Source organism: Melanostigma gelatinosum (genome assembly GCF_949748355.1).
Source record: "Melanostigma gelatinosum genome assembly, chromosome: 19".
NCBI lineage: Eukaryota > Metazoa > Chordata > Actinopteri > Perciformes > Zoarcidae > Melanostigma > Melanostigma gelatinosum.
In genome coordinates, this window is record NC_136652.1 from 7,489,558 (window position 1) to 7,507,946 (window position 18,389).

Consider the following 18,389-nt stretch of genomic DNA (forward strand, 5'->3'; position numbering starts at 1 on the left):
CTCAAAATGGCTGGTTTACCTCTTCAAGATGATATAAGACGACGCTGAATGGCGGTATCGATGGTCGGGAACGTTCATTTGACGCACGGATTGGCTCCTCTCATGATTTATAGATGAGGTCTATTGAGTCACGATGGTTTGTCACTTTTTAAAAAGTGGGTCCCCAGAAATACAGTTTGGGAAACCCTGGTCTATGAAATGTTCCTCAGAGGCCATGCTAATGTATTTCATTTACTGACTGTCATATACGACAGCTAATTGAATATCTTAAAGTTTTGGACAAAGAAAAAAAAAAAAAAAAAAAAAAGGGCAGATCTTATTTTCGAGGCTGGAACCGGAGAACGTTTGCTTGAGAAGTGACTGAAACAACTGATTGATCGAAATAGGTGCTGATAGACTGACCAGTCGTCGCAGCTCGAAAGCTCTCGCTGCCCGTTAGCCCGTTGAAGGCCGTTGTCTAACAAAGTTTGGGTTTCTTCTCTCGTAGGCATGGGCTGCTTCTGGGGAGTGGAGAGGAAGTTCTGGAAACAAAAAGGGGTTTATTCCACCCAAGTGGGCTACGCGGGAGGATACACACCTAACCCCACCTACAAGGAAGTCTGCACAGGTAGCTTCTGAACACACACACACACACACACACACACACAGCGCACTGGGCAGCACGTTATCTACTGAGAATCAATGGACTGTGGAAAACAAGACCGACATAAACAGAAGAGTGAATCATTTCCCCCGGGCCCTATTATACTGGGGCATGGATAAGGCTGCTATTGAAGCCTGACCACTCTGAGCTGTGTGTGTGTGTCTGTGTGTATATATTTCTGTGTGATGCATGTCCAGCCCTCCCAGTGATTCCTCCAGCCAGCCACTGCAGTGGGAATCCATCCTTAGCCCTGCCTCACCACCTGTCTCTTTTTCTTTTATTCTTCTCCGAACTCAAACATAAACAAACAGCTGTCAAAGGGCCACACCAACGCAGAGCTGAAACGAAGCGGCTGCACTTGTTTGACCAGCAAAGATAACGCTCGTCCAATAAAGGAGAGATACGGGATGTTGAACTGGAATCAACCACAGGAGGCAGAATATGCCAAGAGGAGAAAGAGTCACTACCGTTAGCTATATAGGGCACCACATTTACTGTCTGACATTTTAATTAAATGTGTAAAATGTATCAACTATATAGCGACCCACAAAAACCTGAATGGAACAAAAAAAAGAATGTCTGGGCCCCCCCCAGATGATGATGGTGATTAGTAAGTGTCTCACGTTACTATTGTTGTCACGCCTCCGCTGTGTAAAGGCCTTAAATGGACAATTCACCCCAAAATCTACATCTTACACGTGGTGCTATTTATTGATTTAGAGATCGAGATGTCTGCCTCCTCTCCAATATAACGGGGCTGTATGACACTCACACTTGCTCAACAGCAATGACTCTATCCAGAAATCATGACCCAGTACAGCGCTACAGGTAAGAGGGAAATATGTATTTTTAATTTTGGGTTGGGCTATCCACTCAATGACGAGACAATGACGAGACACACCGACCGTCATTAAACACTAAATGTGACGATATCAACGTGCGATTTTGTTGAGGAAAAAAGACAAAACAAAAATCTAGTTTAAAAAAATACAAACTTGACAAAAATCTCTTCATTTTTGTTGACAAGAAAAGAGTGTACGGAATATTATAGACTATAAACGAATGGCTCCACTATTGAACCCAACAATTGTAACATGTCTCTCATAACAATTGTGACTGGCATTTATAAATGTATTTATCGGCTAAACTGATTAATTGGCAAATATTTCAGAGGAGGTCATAAGACACTTGTTAGTTGCAGCCCCATATAAGAAAGCCGTTACATCCAGGAGGCATCGGGTGGGCCGCTTTTCTTGCCTTCCTCTCGCATGCCGATTTTGTCAAATCTGGTTAAAATCAACGCATGAATCCATCTGAAATGCTCGAGAGCACCGGTTGAGTGCGGGACTTATCTGTCATGGAGTCATTTTTGCAGAGCGGGAGCAGTTCATAAAACTCACCGGGCAATTTGTCGGCGGAGTTTTGGCGTCATGGTTGAGTATGTTATGCACTTTCCAACGTTTAAGGTTCCATCTTCTCCAATTGTAATAAGACCAACAGTCTGTAGGCTGTGGACTGCATACATTTTACATTTTACTGTAACACAGGAATATTCTTTGAATATCTGAAGAACACTTCTCTCTTCTCACTGTACTGAACTGCTGGATGTGTTTTTGTAATCAGCATCTTTCCATCTTCAGGAGAGACAGACAATATTCATGTTTGGTTAAATATTTACACCCGAATCAGTGTGAGGTTTGAAATGTGCTGATTCAATTTGCCCTTTTTTTTTCTTTTTGACAAACAACATTTTTCATTTATTTGGTCTCAAAGCCCTCTTCCTCTACAGTCAGAAGAATATATGTTCACTTCTGGCTGCTAATAGCTGAAAATGTACAATATTACGAATGAGATAAATCAATTCTACCTTCTTCAGGCTTTACCAAACAAAATAACCTCTTATAAATACAATGTAAGGCCTGCAGGGAAGAGTTTGTATAACTTCCTAGGAGCCAGCAGTGTCATTCAGCAGGAAGTTGGGTGTGGGGGTTAAAGGTCAAATTAAGGATGGAGACTTGTGATTTAATAATGTGCTGAAGTGCTCTACCGCCAGCATTAGGGCTGGGTATTAGGCATCAATATGTCCTCTACTCGCATGCTCTCTCAAATTGGTGTTCTTCCCTTTTACATAACAGTAATTTGTCATTTTTCGACTGTATTTTATTCGCCACATGGCTGGTTGTGGCAACATTTAACGTTTGGAACTTTGGTCTCTTTTGGTAACGCTGCAATAAATCAATGAGGAGCCAGGACTGAGAGGGCCAGACTGCTCCAGTCAAATGAGAGGTCTTCTAAAGGGACTCTGGTGCTTAGAAACACTGCCGCTTTAGTCCACAGGGACCGCCCTGAACTTTAAGTACAGTACCGGAGTAAATGTACTTGGTTACATCCCACCGCTGTCTTTACAGTTGTTGCTTTCAAAGTCATTGTCTTTGCTGTCGGTGCATTAAGATAAAACTTCGACGGTCAACTATCAAACACACAGTCAGTTGTTCATGTTGAAATAGTGACATGATGAGAATGCAGGATAATCATTTTTACAGTTAAATGTACAGAGTGTGGACAACAACTCTCTGTTCCCATTCCAGCCACTTCTTTATTTCCCGTCTATTCTGAAATGGATATATTCCTGCGAGATTGTCCCGGTGAGGCATTCATTTAATATCGACCGCTGCTTTGTCTCTGTTCGCCAATATCTACCGTAGGAATCCATAACTCCTGATATTAAAAAAGTAATAAGAGACGGAGAGAGATGAGAGTGGAGGTAGAACGAGAGACGGGAGGAAGATGAGGTGCAGCGTAATGGGTCACGGTGCATTACCAACACCGTCTGCCCGTCTGCAGGAGTGATCGCTTGTTAGGCGGAACATTCTCATCAGCTTTGGACGACTGAGGACTTTTCAAGCACGATGCCTGGATTTAGGCATTTTTTAGTTTTTAGTTGTAGTATTTCAAGACCGACAGTTGAGTTTTGACCCTGGAAAAACAAGTTGACAAAACAGTCCAGATGATCACTTGTTCCAGAGCTTTCGGCTGAATCACGTTTTCTTCATCAGTTGCCATGGAAATGTAGGTGTTCAAACGTATTCTGAACTACTTTTTGGACTTGTTGTTCGTGTTTTAAATGCTTCCACAGATCATCCTTGACGTTTTGAAACAGCAGCTGACCAGACTCGACTCAAGGTCCACTTACTTGCTTGTTCTGGAGCTTTCGACCAATAGGACCTCAGGACTGTTTTAGAACTTCTTCATCTTAGAAGTCCCAAGAAAAGAAAAAGTTTCAACATTTACAGTTTCATGACAATTTAACTGACAAATAAAATTAACCGTAAACATAGAGCAAACTCTCGACATACAAATTCTCATAAACAACATTAATAAAGATTACATGTCCAAAAAGGAGTTTGGCACTTACGCCGCCCTACTGCGTCTCATGACTCAAACAATTAACACAAAATGCATCATATATAACTAACAAACAACTTACCCAATGTTCCTCCCAAATATCCCATTATCAGATATACCAAAGAGGATGCTCCACAACCAATCTCCTTCATATTCAACCCAAAGAAGTCATACAATAGGCCCGTACAACGTCTACATATTGCAGCTTTACTTGACGCGTCACTGCATAAAAACATCCCACAATTAGGAAGTATGCAATAGAACCCAAACGTTTGCGATAAAATTCACTGTGTTGCGAGTGAATGGATGTATTAGTTGAACCCCATGTTGGACCTCTGTGTGTCTGGTGAGCTCACAGACGTTTATACTTTGCAGGTATGACGGGCCACGCCGAGGTGGTGAGGGTCGTCTTCCATCCGGAGCAGATCAGCTTCGCCAGCCTGCTCAAAGTTTTCTGGGAAAGCCACAACCCGACTGAAGGTACGACCTCCCAGACACAGACACTCTCATGACTGAACCCTTTAAGGAAAATTAATAGTTTGTTTTTTGTGATATGTATGTAAAAAAATGTGCCGTAAAAGAATGTTTCGATACCTGTGAAAACGTGTATTTGGAAGTGCTACGTCGGATTTGTGTCAGAAGTATCCTGTCAAGAACTCGAATGTAACATTCTGACCCGTGGGTCGCACAAGATCAAAAACCAGGAGGTCCCTGAAGTCATAGGGATTCATACTGCGTAACACAAATGTTTCACTTTTGACCAAAGCGTGGGATTGACAGACTGACGGACACGTGCTGCCATCTCTACAGCGGCACCACTCGAGTGGCTGAAACCTTAGAGCGAAACCAGACATTGTGGTTGACAGGCTGACAAGCTGACGTTGGAGCGGTGAAAGGAATACGTGATGAAATGTCCGGTTCGCAGTCAAAACACCCCCCAAACAACATAAAAAAAATAATTCAGCTTTCAGCTCTGCCAAGACAGACAAGTTATATTTTTGGAAAATGCTGTCAGCTGTTGTTTTCAGACGATGTTGCCTCAGCCAAGAACGGAGGAGGAGGACGAAGGCAACTCACGTCAGCTGAAATCCTAAAGTCTTCATATTCCTCTTTGTGTGTGTGTGTGTGTGTGTTCGTGTTCAGGGATGCGACAGGGGAACGATATTGGGACGGCATACCGCTCCGCCATCTACGCCGACACAAAGCAGCAGCTGGAGGAAGCTTTGGCCTCCAAAGATCAATACCAGAAGGTACACACACACACACACACACACACACACACACCTAGGCACCAATCAGTCTTTAATGCCTCTATCATCCTCAAGTCTCCTCCTTCCTTAAGTCCTCATCTTCTTCCTTGTCAGTCCCTTTGCTTTTCTCTGACTCCATTCCCGAGCATCCCCCTCTGCTGCCCATCCCTCTTTCTTTCACTGTTTCTCAGGAACGCTCACACAGATTCTTTTGGCGTCAGCAGATAAACACCGATATATATAATGCATGTTACATTTGCCATGTACAGTATGTCCATATGCTTTTTACGTCCACACACACACACACACACACACACACACACAAAAGATGTTCACACACTCCCTCTGTTGAACGCTCTCCTGCTGAGACTTCTGCACCACTATCCCACCAACAGGGCTTGTTGCCATGGAAACTGACGGAGAGGTTGTTGCTCTATTCTATTCTAGTGTAGTCTGGTCCTTATGAGCGTCCCTTTTTCCCTGTCCTCTTCCTCCCCCTGTTCACAGCTCCTGTTCTGTCTCAAGCCTCGTGTCTGTTAACAGGATCTGTCTCTTTGTTTGACTCTTTCTCTCCTCCACCAAGTTCTGAACACGTCAAACATTTTATTTGTGATCTAATGGAAAGACGAGCTGATGTGTTAAGTGACAAATAAATAAAAATGGTTCCTGGGTTCCAGTATTACTTACTCTTACGATACTATATCCTACGTTGTGGAAAGTCCTTCTCACACGTGGAATACGAAACACCGCTGCCTTCATTAATCTGTTGAAGGGACACAGTCGTATTTTACGTGAATCTGAAGTGTAATTCTACACACTCCCTTCTGGTCGCAGATACTGATATACCAAGATCACAACCAACCATGTTAAAAAGGTAATTTATTCCTATGGCCATAACCCAACAACAAGCTGTACAGTAGTGCAACACAAGGTCCTTTTCCACACAAACACTCAGAGAGAAAACGTGGTGGAAAAAAGTTTTATTTTTCAAACGTTTCAAGGCTACTGGTCTTGCTCTAACTCTCTCGCACACACATCACATTCACTTTAAAACAATCTAGAGTTCCATATCAAAGTGTGGCGACATTACGGGTCGAGAGATTTGGTCGACGCACGTCCTTCACTCGTTGTCTGTTCTCACACTCGTAGCTCTGCCGGGTAGCTGGAAGTCCCTTTCATACGGGAGAGCAGCATTCATGCTTTTGTTCGTTTACAGTTTCTTTGTGAACTTCACTGTAGTTGCGCAGGACAAAAGATGCATAGATAGCTAAAGGCAAGCCCTCTGTTTTATGTCCATCGCCCTTGTCAAAGCCGCAAACCGCGCCTTCATATGTCCGCTCGATAGGGGAGCAAAACGCTGCTGGAAACGCCGCTCACCGATTGTAATATTGAATTCTCGCTCTCGCTCTCTCAACAAGATTGTAGTTGTGACATTCACGTAACAGTGACCATATTAAATGTAACGGTTTGAAGGCTTGAAAGGGGCTTACAATTCTCACACAATTGCTTAAACCCAGTTTTAAAGTTGAACAGCCTCCATGTCAAAGTATTCTTTGCACTTATTTCCCACGGCTTGAAAGGCCAGCAGCTTGTTTCCCAGAAGTATCTTCATGTTAATATCATGCTGCTTGTTAATGTGCAGGATGCTTCAGGGCCCAGAAAGCCCATTTAGTGGACATAAATTGGAGAAGCAGCTGACGTGTGCAAGTGTGCTTTTGTTCCCTCTTGCGTTGAGTTGAACTGTGATGACATGTCTTATGTCACATCAGCTGTGCTTTGTCTGAAGACGATATCATTGAGAAACAAACCTGCAATACAACAAAACACAATGCTAAAAAGAAGATATGTCAAAATCCAATCGACAGTTTATAGTTTTACTGAGCACATTCATGCTCTCAAGAGGACTGACCTTTACTAGCACAGACAAGATATCACAAATGTATCTTTAGATTTTCCTTGATTTATGGATTTAGTTGGTCCACAGAGGATGAATCCTTTAGCACCACGACCAGGCTGACATTAATATCTATCAAGAGTTGAAGTTGTTGGACAAAAACAGAGACCACTCCCAGACCGGACGACGCCATGGTAGTGACCTGTCAATCACAAGGTAGCCCCGCCCTAAAGCGTACCCTGCTTTATCTTCTATTGGACTCTAAATGGACCAAATGAACATCATGCTGAATTTAAGAAGACTTAAAGCTCGAGATTGAGACCATAGATAATGTTTCTGGAGGTGACAAATATATTAAGAGGTCATTTTCTCATAGACTTCTATACAATCTGACTTATTTCTGCAACAAGAGGAGTCGCCCCCTGATGGCCATTAGAAAATAATGCAGGTTTAAGGCACTTCTGCATTGGCTTGCACAATTGCACATTCATGCTCCTCAGAGGATAGACCATTTTTAATTTGTTGACACGGTGAGTTATCTCGTTTCATCCTGTGCTCAACATTTCCATTTTTTGCGGTCAGAAAGGCTCTGAGAATATATTATTCTTTTTTGGGTCTCATTAACGAAGCTTTTTTCTACAATGGTCTTCGATAGATTCCCTTCATCGAATCACTACATCTCTCTATCAATCTTTCTAGATTTAGTTTCCTCTCATTTTTTCTCACCAGATTGCATCCCCCACTCTCTCCTGTGTGTGTGTGTGTGTGTGTGTGTGTGAGCAGTTGGCCGACAGCAAACACACTCCATGCCAAACCATCTGGGCCTTAAATCTGTCCTCCACAAAAAACGCTTTAGTTGCAAAACTGACGTGCACACACACACACCTATGCATACACTGACTTTTACATTTTGTTCAGATTATGTTTTGTTTTTTTCTTTATGCCTATCGTTATATATTTGAACAAATCCTCTGTCTGATGTTTTACACAAAGCCAAAAAAAGACGAGGCCATTTCAATAATTCAGTGTTTTTTTGTTTTTTTCACCCTGACTGTCGAGAGCGGATGCAGCGTTCAACCGCCGCGCATCGACTTTGAGCGCATTTGCACGGCGGCATCTTTAAAATATGAATGCATCTTTGCTCCCCCAAAAAGAATCTCGGGCGGAGTCCCCCTCCCTCCTGTTGGTGAAGTCGTTGTAGGTGCCTCTCTTTCTCTTTGTCCCCGCAGCCGCCGACCACCACACTTCTTCTCTGCCCACAAACTGAACATGTAAAATGCATCGCGGCGCGGAGAGCCTTTCCCAGGACACGCCGTCCCAGACACTTGCAGAATGTTTATCAGGATCCACTCTGATCCCCCGAGTCAAATCTTCTTCTTCTTCTTCTTCTCCTGCCACATTGCGAGCATTGAAACATAAAAGATGGAAGAGTGCAAAAGGGACGTGCAGATGGAAGGAGAGAGACATTTGGGGCCAGGAGTTGTGATAAAGAGAGAGAATAGTCTGGTTAATTTGGTGTCAGGGTATTGACTATGTTCTTTACGCCGCCCGGCTTGATTGTATTGTGGTGTGTGTGTGTGTGTGTGTGTGTGTGTGTGTGTGTGTGTGTGTGTGTGTGTGTGTGTGTGTGTGTGTGTGTGTGTGTGTGTGTGTGTGTGTGTGTGTGTGTGTGTGTGTGTGTGTGTGGTACAACAGCACTGCAGAAAATTACCTTGCTGGCGTTTGTCTGCAGCATGAAAGGAGCCTCCCTTTTCTTCTCTTGCCTCCTACCCATCATTAGGGTGTGCACTGCGTCTAAAATGGCAGGTGGAAGTGGTAACTGTGTGTGTGTGTACTTGCATGCTTGCTTTATGTAATAATAATGTGCTCGCTCGGTGGGTGCTGAAGCAGCATGTGTTCATTGTTCTGGCATCTCTTTCCCTCTTGATGCACCTCTCCGTCTACGTTTTTGTTTTCATGAACACTCTTATATCTTCTTCTCAACACAAAACAGCTGCTTTTTCCTTCCCTTTCTTTCTCCCTTTTCTTTGTCTATGAAATCCCTCTCCAGCGCTTTTAACATGCCAGCGTCACCTTTTTTTTTTATATTTGTTTTAGTTCCTGCCTCGCGGGTGCTTATCAGTGCTGCTCACGTTTCCCTGTGCTTTACCAGAGCAGTCAAGGTATTTGCATTTCAAATGAGAAATCTACTTCTCTGACATGCAAATGAATGGATGTGAATTATGCATCTACAGCAGGCTGGAGCAGCGGCAGGAGCAGCCCAAACAAACGCACTGAAACACAGGGAGGAGGGTTGAGGATGCCATAGGACCGGTGTCATGGAAAAGAGAGCCTTTTTTGGGTAATGCAGGGAGTGTCGGAGGGATGTCAGTGTCCATCATTTTAAGCTTAAAGCCGAATATTGCCAATATTTTTGCGCTGAAATTCATTATCTTAAACGAATAGTCCAACTAAATCTTTTTAGTATCCTTCCTCCTGTTGACTTGAAAGGTGGCACTGAAAGAACAGTGGACCCCAGTGGCGACCTAGAAAAAGAATACGTCACAACCAATCAAAACATTGATTTGAAATTAGTCAAATCACCCCCGCGGCTTAATTCACCTCCCTGACATTGATCTTTGAGTTCAGTATTATCCTAACAATTGTTCTCTTTGTGAATAACTTACTACAGTGTACGCCACTCCCAACGGAGGCTCTGAGTTGGGAACATTCAGATCAACGGTGGAAATGTTCCGTTGGACAGTTTTATGTTTTAGTTTTTTTTTAATTTACTTTCTATGGACGATTCCTTCGAAAGTGTTTTCTAAAAAAGGTTAGAACATGCCTCCCCAGACTGCACGTAACTGAGCATGACGAGGGTCATTTGTACAAGTTAAAAAAGAATAGCCAAAACGCATAAAGTCCGATTTTGAGTTTGTGTGCTTTTCTTCTTCTACTCTCTGAATATGTGCGACCAACAGTTTAAAAACACATTTTTCTGTGAAGACCTGCAGATGCCTCAAAGAGTATCATCAGAGAACCATAATTCTGAAAACACAGAATATTCCATTTTTTGTGTTCAAACCTTTCACACTTCACAAATGTCCACATTCCACCAAAAGTTAAAGGTTTGCACCGTCTCACAATCAATTGACTGTATGCATATACAACAGATATAATTGATGTAGCGCTACTGCTTATCCGTCAGCTTTTCTAGCACAGCTTTCACAAACGACGTCATGAAAATTCCGACACGTTTAATGTCCACAGCATAACTTTAGCTGTCAGACTTTGTTCTCTCCACGTTATCTTAACAACAAAATTATGTTTAACCCTCTTTTGTTGGCTACTCACCATCACAAGCAAGATCAACTGCTGCACTTACCCAGATGTTCTCTTTATATTCGTTGTAATCTCTACTTTGTTTGCCAAAAAGGGCACAAAGTTGTGAGACAAAATGTCTCAAAAAAAAATCAATGTTCACGTCCGTTTTTAATCGACGCTATGAATAACAGAATTTATGACATTTGCCACTATAGAGACGTCCGAGGAAATCTATTCATCATTATTTTATTGGTAGCCTTTTTTTTTTTTTTTATCGCCATCTGAAATTCGCAGCTGCAAATAAATCCCTGGACTGTGAAAATACAAAAGTTTTGAATTTGGTGTGGAGAGGCTCATAGAGATGGATGGAAGACCTTTACTCTGACTAATCGGACATGAAGACATTTGTGGCTTGAACTCATTGCAGAAGGCAAGTCATCGCGCCCAACCATCATTGACTTCCATTGAAATCCCATTTAAAGATTTGCCTTCAAGTAGCAAATCCCAGCCAACGGAAACACAATGTTGCTTTTGTTGATTTCAGAATTGATGTGGAATGGGCCCCGCTTGATCTTTAGATGTATAAAATCTAAAAATAGTGCATCAATTTATTTCTGCGCCATTGCCCAGTACTATTTTTTTTTAGAATTTGATTTTTTTTTCTGCAAATAGTTTTTGTCATTCTCTACTCGCCCTTTGTGTTTGAAAGGTTCTGTATGAAATACATCTAAAAGAGACATTAAATAGATATCAAGTATATCTGCTTACTGTATGTAAATGTAATCACAAAGTGCAGCTGCAACAGAGAAGAGAGTCGACGAACTGCTGTGTTGTACCCCCCCCCCCCCCCCCCCCCCCCCCCCACACTCACTCAAATTAAATTGTGGTGTCAGTACAGGAAGTGATGAATCAAACAGCAGGGAGCAAACACTGTCCATTAACAGCTAAAACCCGCCAACGTTGGATCTTTAGTCTCTTTGGTAGTTTCTGTTACAGCAGCATCGCAGACCCTCCGGGGTTTGTTTGCTGACGTCCTCTTTATCAACCTCCGAGCGCTGACGTCAATGAAGTTAAAAAGGTTTTCAAACAATTACCTCTCACTGACTATTAGGGGCACCAATGTGTGAAATTACCCAGCACCGCTTTAAGTCTGATTGTCTCTCTGTACTAAAAATAAACAGAACTTTTTAGTATTTCCCCCGGGAGTTTAATCCTCTCAAACAGGATCTGTAACATTAAACCTATCTGCAAAATGATGCAACAATCGCACTTTTTACATACTTTTACAACATTTACACGCTTTCTGTAGTTATTTGCTAGTTGTCTGTTTTGCTTTGAATGTATAGTTTTCATAATTGTTGACAGTTCTGAGTCCTGTTCTCTCTTCTTGGCTGTGATAAAAGATAAATATGTGCAGCAATAAACACACTTCCACTAACGGGGGAAAACAGGAGTTGGCCTTTAAGGTTTGCTGTGGAAGGAGTTGTAAAACTCTGAAAAGAGTACTGGATGAAACACAACAATACGTCACAGTGATTAGAGATTAGAAAAAGATAAGCTACCACAAACCATAGTTAGACCAAATATAATACAAGGCTGTTCTTAAGCACAACCCCACTTTGACCTAAACAATGCTAACATGCTGCAGTTAAACGGGTACTATGTTTGCCATGTTCCATCTTAGTTAAGAACAAACATTTGCTGCAGTACATCGCTCTAAACGCAAAGCACAGCCAAGGCTGACGGGAATGTCTTCAGTTTTTGGTCACAAACCAAGTTATGAATTTGACCTGATGGTAGCGCTAAAGGAGAAGTCAAAGGGATCGGCAAAGTAATTAATTCAATTCAATTCAATTTATTTTTGTATAGCCCAAAATCACAAATTACAAATTTGCCTCAGAGGGCTTTACAACATGTACACGTTTGACATCTTCTTGTCCCGGAACCCTCACATCAGAACAGGAAAAACTCCCCAAAAACCCCTTTAACAGGGAGGAAAGAGGAAGAAACCTGTGGGAGAGCAATAGAGGAGGGATCCCTCTCCCAGGATGGACAGAAGTGCAATGATGTCATGTGTACATCAGGATAGTGAATTACAACACATTCAATGTAATTACAGCACATTCAATGTATGACACAACCACGACAGGAGGCAACACCTGGTCCAGGTAAACCCGGATACACAATTACAATTCTTCCTGAGGGGAATCGCACGACAATAAGTCAGAGGATCGTCAAAGTCGGTAGGATTGATCATCTGGGAAACGTGAATGTTTGTACCAAATTTCATGGCAATCCATCCAATATTTGTGGAGATATCTCAGTCTGGAACAAAGTGGTGGACGAACAGATCTACCCTAAAAATGAATTATTACATTAAAATATCAACATTAGGACGCCACAGGAATTCCTAAAGCGGGGTTGGAAATTAGCACCAGTCAAATGCTGGTAAAATGTGCACGTGACTGCTAGCTTTACTCACCCGCCACAAAAACAATGGTCGTCTGTTGACTGGTTGGTACATTTTGGAGTCCACCAGCCAGAAATGATGTCTGTTAATATTCCCCTGGTTACAGCTGACAAAGTGGGGGATGTAACAGTGGGTGCTGATTGGAAACGCTGAAAATTCGGAATAATTTATTCTAGAAAACTTTTTCACGCTTGGCTGAGGTGGAAAAATCTATGTATCGCGAAAACAATCTCATCGCTCCACACAGCTCTGATGTATACTCTCTCACACTGACACATGAAACAAACAGAAATATCATCCAGTTTTATACATCATTTTGTCCTCTTTTTAAAGAAAGCTTTATTTCTTTAAACCGAGGTACTTCTAAAGGCTTGTTCAGCCCAGATGAGAGGCTCCCTGCTTGGGGCTTTAGGTCTAGGCCAGCTCCCTAAGGCCGACTTGACCTCTGGTTCTCTGGTGAACACAGCACCGGTTCTATTATCATTTAGGTTCACCAGCAGGATAATTACCATAAACCTGGCGCCGCCGCTTCAGAGGATTTGGGTTTCGGTAGCTGTCGGGCGGAAGAACAGCAGCTCCGCCGATAAAACACAAAACATGTAAACGTCGAGCCAAATGAAGCTCTCCCGCCAACGAATGCTGTGATCAAGCTGTGTTGTAAACATGCCGGCAAACACTCCAAAAAAACAAAGCAACACCCCTCTGTCAGGAAATTAAGTTTCGTGTGTGTGTGTGTGTCTTTTCCTGCTTCTTTGTCTTTTGATTCATCCACATGCCATCTGGTTGAGTTATTTCATCACAAGGAGGAGAAGGTGTCATCACCAACGGATTCTACCGTGAATATGTGTGCGTGCATTGTCTGTTTGTTTTTTTTGTAGTTTGCCATAAACACATTTTCTCTTTTTTTATTCCCAAGATGACAGTAAGTACTTTGCAGTGTGAGGGGAGGCGATGAGAGAAATTGGAGGAGAAATTGTTTTCATGCTCAAAAGGATACAAACATAAACAAGTGCATTAAAAAAAAAAACACTTATAATCCTAAATGTAGGCGCAGTTCACAGAGAAACGCGCAACTTTTTTTAGGTTTTCAACATTGGAGAGATCAAATAGAACTTAATTTCCCATCATACACTATTCCTGCCATTCCCGCCATGTTCTTTGTTACTGCTGAAGCTGAGATCACTGACGTTTCCTTCTTATCCGTCTGTTCGTCCATTGCGTCTGCAACTATCACTCCATCTGTTTAACGCAGTTTACATCCTTGTAAATCTACAAATGTGTCTTTGTTGCTGCTTCTTTCAGGTACTAGCCGAGGAAGGTTGCGGTGCGATCACAACAGAAATAGCCGAAGCCAAGCCTTTCTACTACGCCGAGGATTACCACCAGCAGTACCTGAGTAAAAACCCTGGAGGATACTGCGGGCTGGGAGGGACGGGAGTCTCCTGTCCAATGGGAATCAAAGCTAAGGCCTAGATAGCCAATGGCAGCCAAGAGCCATTGCCGTCAGTAAGGATGCAACAGTGGAGTGGCGTGAAGTTTTAAAATGTTTCCAGAATCAATAATCTTGAAGTTTTCAAGATATTTAAACCTGTGAATTAGATAATGTCAGTATATCGCACATTTCTCATGAACCCAGCATCTCCATGCCTCTGAAAAACAAAACGATGATTGTTGTCAAATGCTGAAGCTCAGTTTGTAACATAGTAAATAACGCAGCCGATTTGTGCCTGATGTGAACCGGTGACGCGTAGCATGAACTGCAGCGTAGACGCCGATGGAGGCCGGTTGTCTTCTCAGCTCTTTGCTGATGGAGAACCAGTGACTCAAGATAGCCGCGGATGCTGGTGCATCGTCACTTTAGTGGAGGCTTCACACACAGTACACTCCCTCACACATGCGGCGCAATTTTATATGTTCGATGTATCAAAATGTATGTAACCCAATGACAGCTAGTGAAAAAAACAGTAGCTCTTAAATTTTAGTATACAGTCCGACACAATCTAATATAGTGTGCGTCAGTCCTCAATTCACTTTTTTCGCATATATAAATTGAAGATATTGTTTCGCAGAAAGATGCTCAGGTTGCTTATACATGATGATTATTTATGTTCAGCGTTAAGTCTGTAGAGGAATAAAACATATTAAAAGCTTCTTTTGCGTCTTTTCTGTTTCCTGAGTGCTGTTTAAATCGAACCATACGAGAGGAACAGAGCTGCGTGTGTGCTTTAACCTCTATTGTGTCATTCTGAGTTTGCAGCACGGTGAACAGCAGGTTTGTTTGTGATTTAAAACTCTATGTATTTGCTCTTTGGTGGTTTTGATTTTGGAAGAGCTCCAGTCCTTCCTCTGATCTTTGCCTGAAGTAACGTTCCAGTCCTCGACTCATCCGTCATCGCCGTTCATCTGTGTGCGTTTGTGTTTTGTACAGTATGCTCTACGTGTTTGGCTGCTATACGGCACACAAACACACCGACACACCAGCAGGGGGAGAGCGGGTTTGGTGCCAGGCCCTCCAAAGCTTGGCATCACCGCCGCAGAGTCGAGGAAAAAAAAAAGGCAGGAGGAGGAAAAGATGGGTCTCTTTAGAAAATGGCAGAGAGCCACCTTGGATCTGGGCTGCTTTGGATCGCCTCCATGATGCAGACTGCAGGACCTGACTGGCTTTTCCGAGCCAGATCTGACTGCTATTTTTGGAGTGAAGCTGACGAAAGCTGAAATTTGGTGCAAATATTCAGTGTTCCTTTAGGTTTTTGCTTTTAGTAAAATGTAATAAAAAATCCTTGTCAATGGGGAAAACGCCTCAGAGTTCAGACCACAAGGTATTAAAGCTACTGAGACAGAATATCATGGATGTTTTCTAATAAGGAAAAAACATCTTTCACTAAACCATCAGTATAGAATGGATCAATTCTATGATTAATGTGAGCGCTATGCGGTGCACCCGTCATATATCATATATGAGGATGACACCAGCTGCGACTGGATCCCAGTTTTAATAAAGGTGTGATATTGGCATACATCAGCGTGACCTCCACACAGCCTTTGTTCTTTCCGGGTTTGTTGGTTGGGTTTGTGGTTACTAATAGAACGCTAATAATTTCACAGAGCCCTGTGATTGGTTAGAATAAAAGTTGGTTAATTAAAGTTTAAACAATGTGATTTCAAATAACTTTCTTGGATAAAGCAAATTAACTACTTAGTTTGCAGTTTATGATAATTTATCGTTCGTCAAAAGAACAATGTATTCCCCTTTGTTGAATTTGTGTTTTCCACATGTCTGTATAGTACAATCTGTACCTTTTTGGTAACAACCAAATTATGTTAATTTCATCGAGTACTGAAAGGCAATGAAACTTAACAATAGTTCATTGATTAATTTTCTCTTTACCGAGAGCTCCAATGTTTGACTTTGGGAGTTTTTATCTTTGTGTTTAGTTTAAGGGGGATCTGTTGCCAGAAATGGATTATAACATTAATATTATGTATATTCATCTAAAAAATAAGAACCGTTGTGTTTTCATCACCTCGGAATGAACTGTTTACGTCTACATAAGAAAGGGCGTCCTCTTCACAGAGCCGGCTGCCATGTTCCTACAGTAGCCTAGAAAGGACAAACCAAACGTTGGCGATAGAAGGGGCCATTCTTGTTTCGTGTTTTCACATCGGCAGAAGTTGTGCTTCTTTGGTAAAATTATATGAAAAATCATGTGGCAAAATGTGAGGTTTATTGGCAATTCTTTAGATAACCTCTCGAGATGTACCATTTTGTTTTCATGGGGGTCTTCTTCGTGCATTGTTGTGTGTCTGTGCCAACACGCTGGTATTGTAGAAGGCTTTATCTGCTCATAATTCAACAAGTGTAAAGAAATCTGCTGCATGTCCTTAAAATACCGGAGGAATCTCGCTCATCTTTCTACATCTCTGGCCAACTGGTGATTGTGACTCTGATCGTCAATCCAATTGTACAAAATTGTCATCGGGATTTGTGTCTGTTGTTTATTTTGGGATGTATATATATTTTTATAAACCTCATACGACACACAAAGAGCGCACAGCCAACATTACTGTCTGTCTCTCGTTTCAGACGGACTCACTCACGCTCCTGAATCTGTCCCTGGTTAGAACGCATGCTTATGCTGCCATCACGTGGTATGTTTGAGGTATGAGCACATGGCTCAGACCCACTCAGGTAACATAAACCAACGCAGGATTTTAGGCTTTAGCTTGAGATAGAAAGGTAAGAATTCAAACAAAAAAAGTTCCAATGTCTTAAAAATTGAAATACCACTAATGTACTACGAATAGACATTGGTCCATGTCGAAAAAAAGGCAATTTAACTAAATTTGAATAATTTCTCCTTTTGTATCTGGCTGAATTATTCCTTGAATCAGTGAGGTTGAAGAAAAGGCCAGCAAGGAGAAGAGACCGTGGTTCTCAAACATATAGCTTCATTTGAATCCAATTCATCCCACATTTTAGAGTGAGTCTAAAGGCATTTTTCTCCATGAAAAACGAGCAGAGTGTACATCGTTGAACGATGTCTGCTGAAAACCCCATGGAGAGAACGTACCAGAGGACGTGCACGGACTCTAATCGGTCGGTTCAGACTCCTGCACCTGTCTCACCCACTCCTGAGGACCCAGGGGACGGCCTGGGCCAGCTGGCCTTTCAGGTCCAACCAGTGGTGGGCATGATGCCCCCTGACCTCTCCTCTCACATGAGCCCTGATGATGCTGTCCCCCGTGGACGATACCAGCCGACGGCCTTTCACAACGTAAATCAGCAACAAGTGAGTGTTACTTTGCTGTATAACCCAAAAAAGCTATTGATGATGTGTCTAGCACTATGTTTGATGAGAGGAGGATCTCAGGGTGAAAACCTTTCGTCAATTATGTGACAGGGAACTTTCTCTAGAAATAAAGAGAGGATTTATTATATACAAGACTGTTCTACGTAATCAGGCATGTCCACTTTTAGTTCAGTTGTTCGTCTTGCCACTAGACAGCAGTAGAACATCAGACAAATTTCCCCTTTGGGATGAATGAAGTACATTTCTATTATATTCTATTCTATTGTTCCTGCTGGGAAGGAAAGTGCCCACCACAGCCAGTGTAACATGTTGCGTTGGTCCGGTTCTTAATGTGTGTCTGTTGGCAGGCTCCAGAGCATCCATATGAGGTGGTTCAGATCCACGAGGTCCTGCAGGAGCAGAGTCGACTGCTGACGCTATTAGGGACAGGTCAGTGTTGAGCAGCACACTCCTGTTTAGGGTCAGGTGAAAGAAAAAAATATATGTTCATATATATATTATTAAATATATATAAACATTATTCAAAATATATGTATAATAAACAAATATATGTATTTTTTGGAGAGAAAAATATATATATTTAAAAAGAAATATATATATATGTTGGGATCTA

The 18,389-nt window shown here is 42.1% G+C and overlaps 1 protein-coding gene across 1 annotated transcript in view; it reads left to right on the forward strand.

The window, feature by feature from the left end:
- msraa (methionine sulfoxide reductase Aa) overlaps nucleotides 1-15,107 on the forward strand; it is a 28,397-nt gene extending 13,290 nt beyond the window's left edge. Inside the window, exons 3-6 of the mRNA XM_079290734.1 lie at nucleotides 488-607; nucleotides 4,424-4,528; nucleotides 5,192-5,298; nucleotides 14,268-15,107. Of these exons, the coding sequence (XP_079146860.1) occupies nucleotides 488-607; nucleotides 4,424-4,528; nucleotides 5,192-5,298; nucleotides 14,268-14,438 (503 nt within the window). The 3' untranslated portion in view covers nucleotides 14,439-15,107. The remainder of the gene's footprint in view (nucleotides 1-487; nucleotides 608-4,423; nucleotides 4,529-5,191; nucleotides 5,299-14,267) is intronic.
- The last annotated feature ends 3,282 nt before the right edge of the window (nucleotides 15,108-18,389 follow it).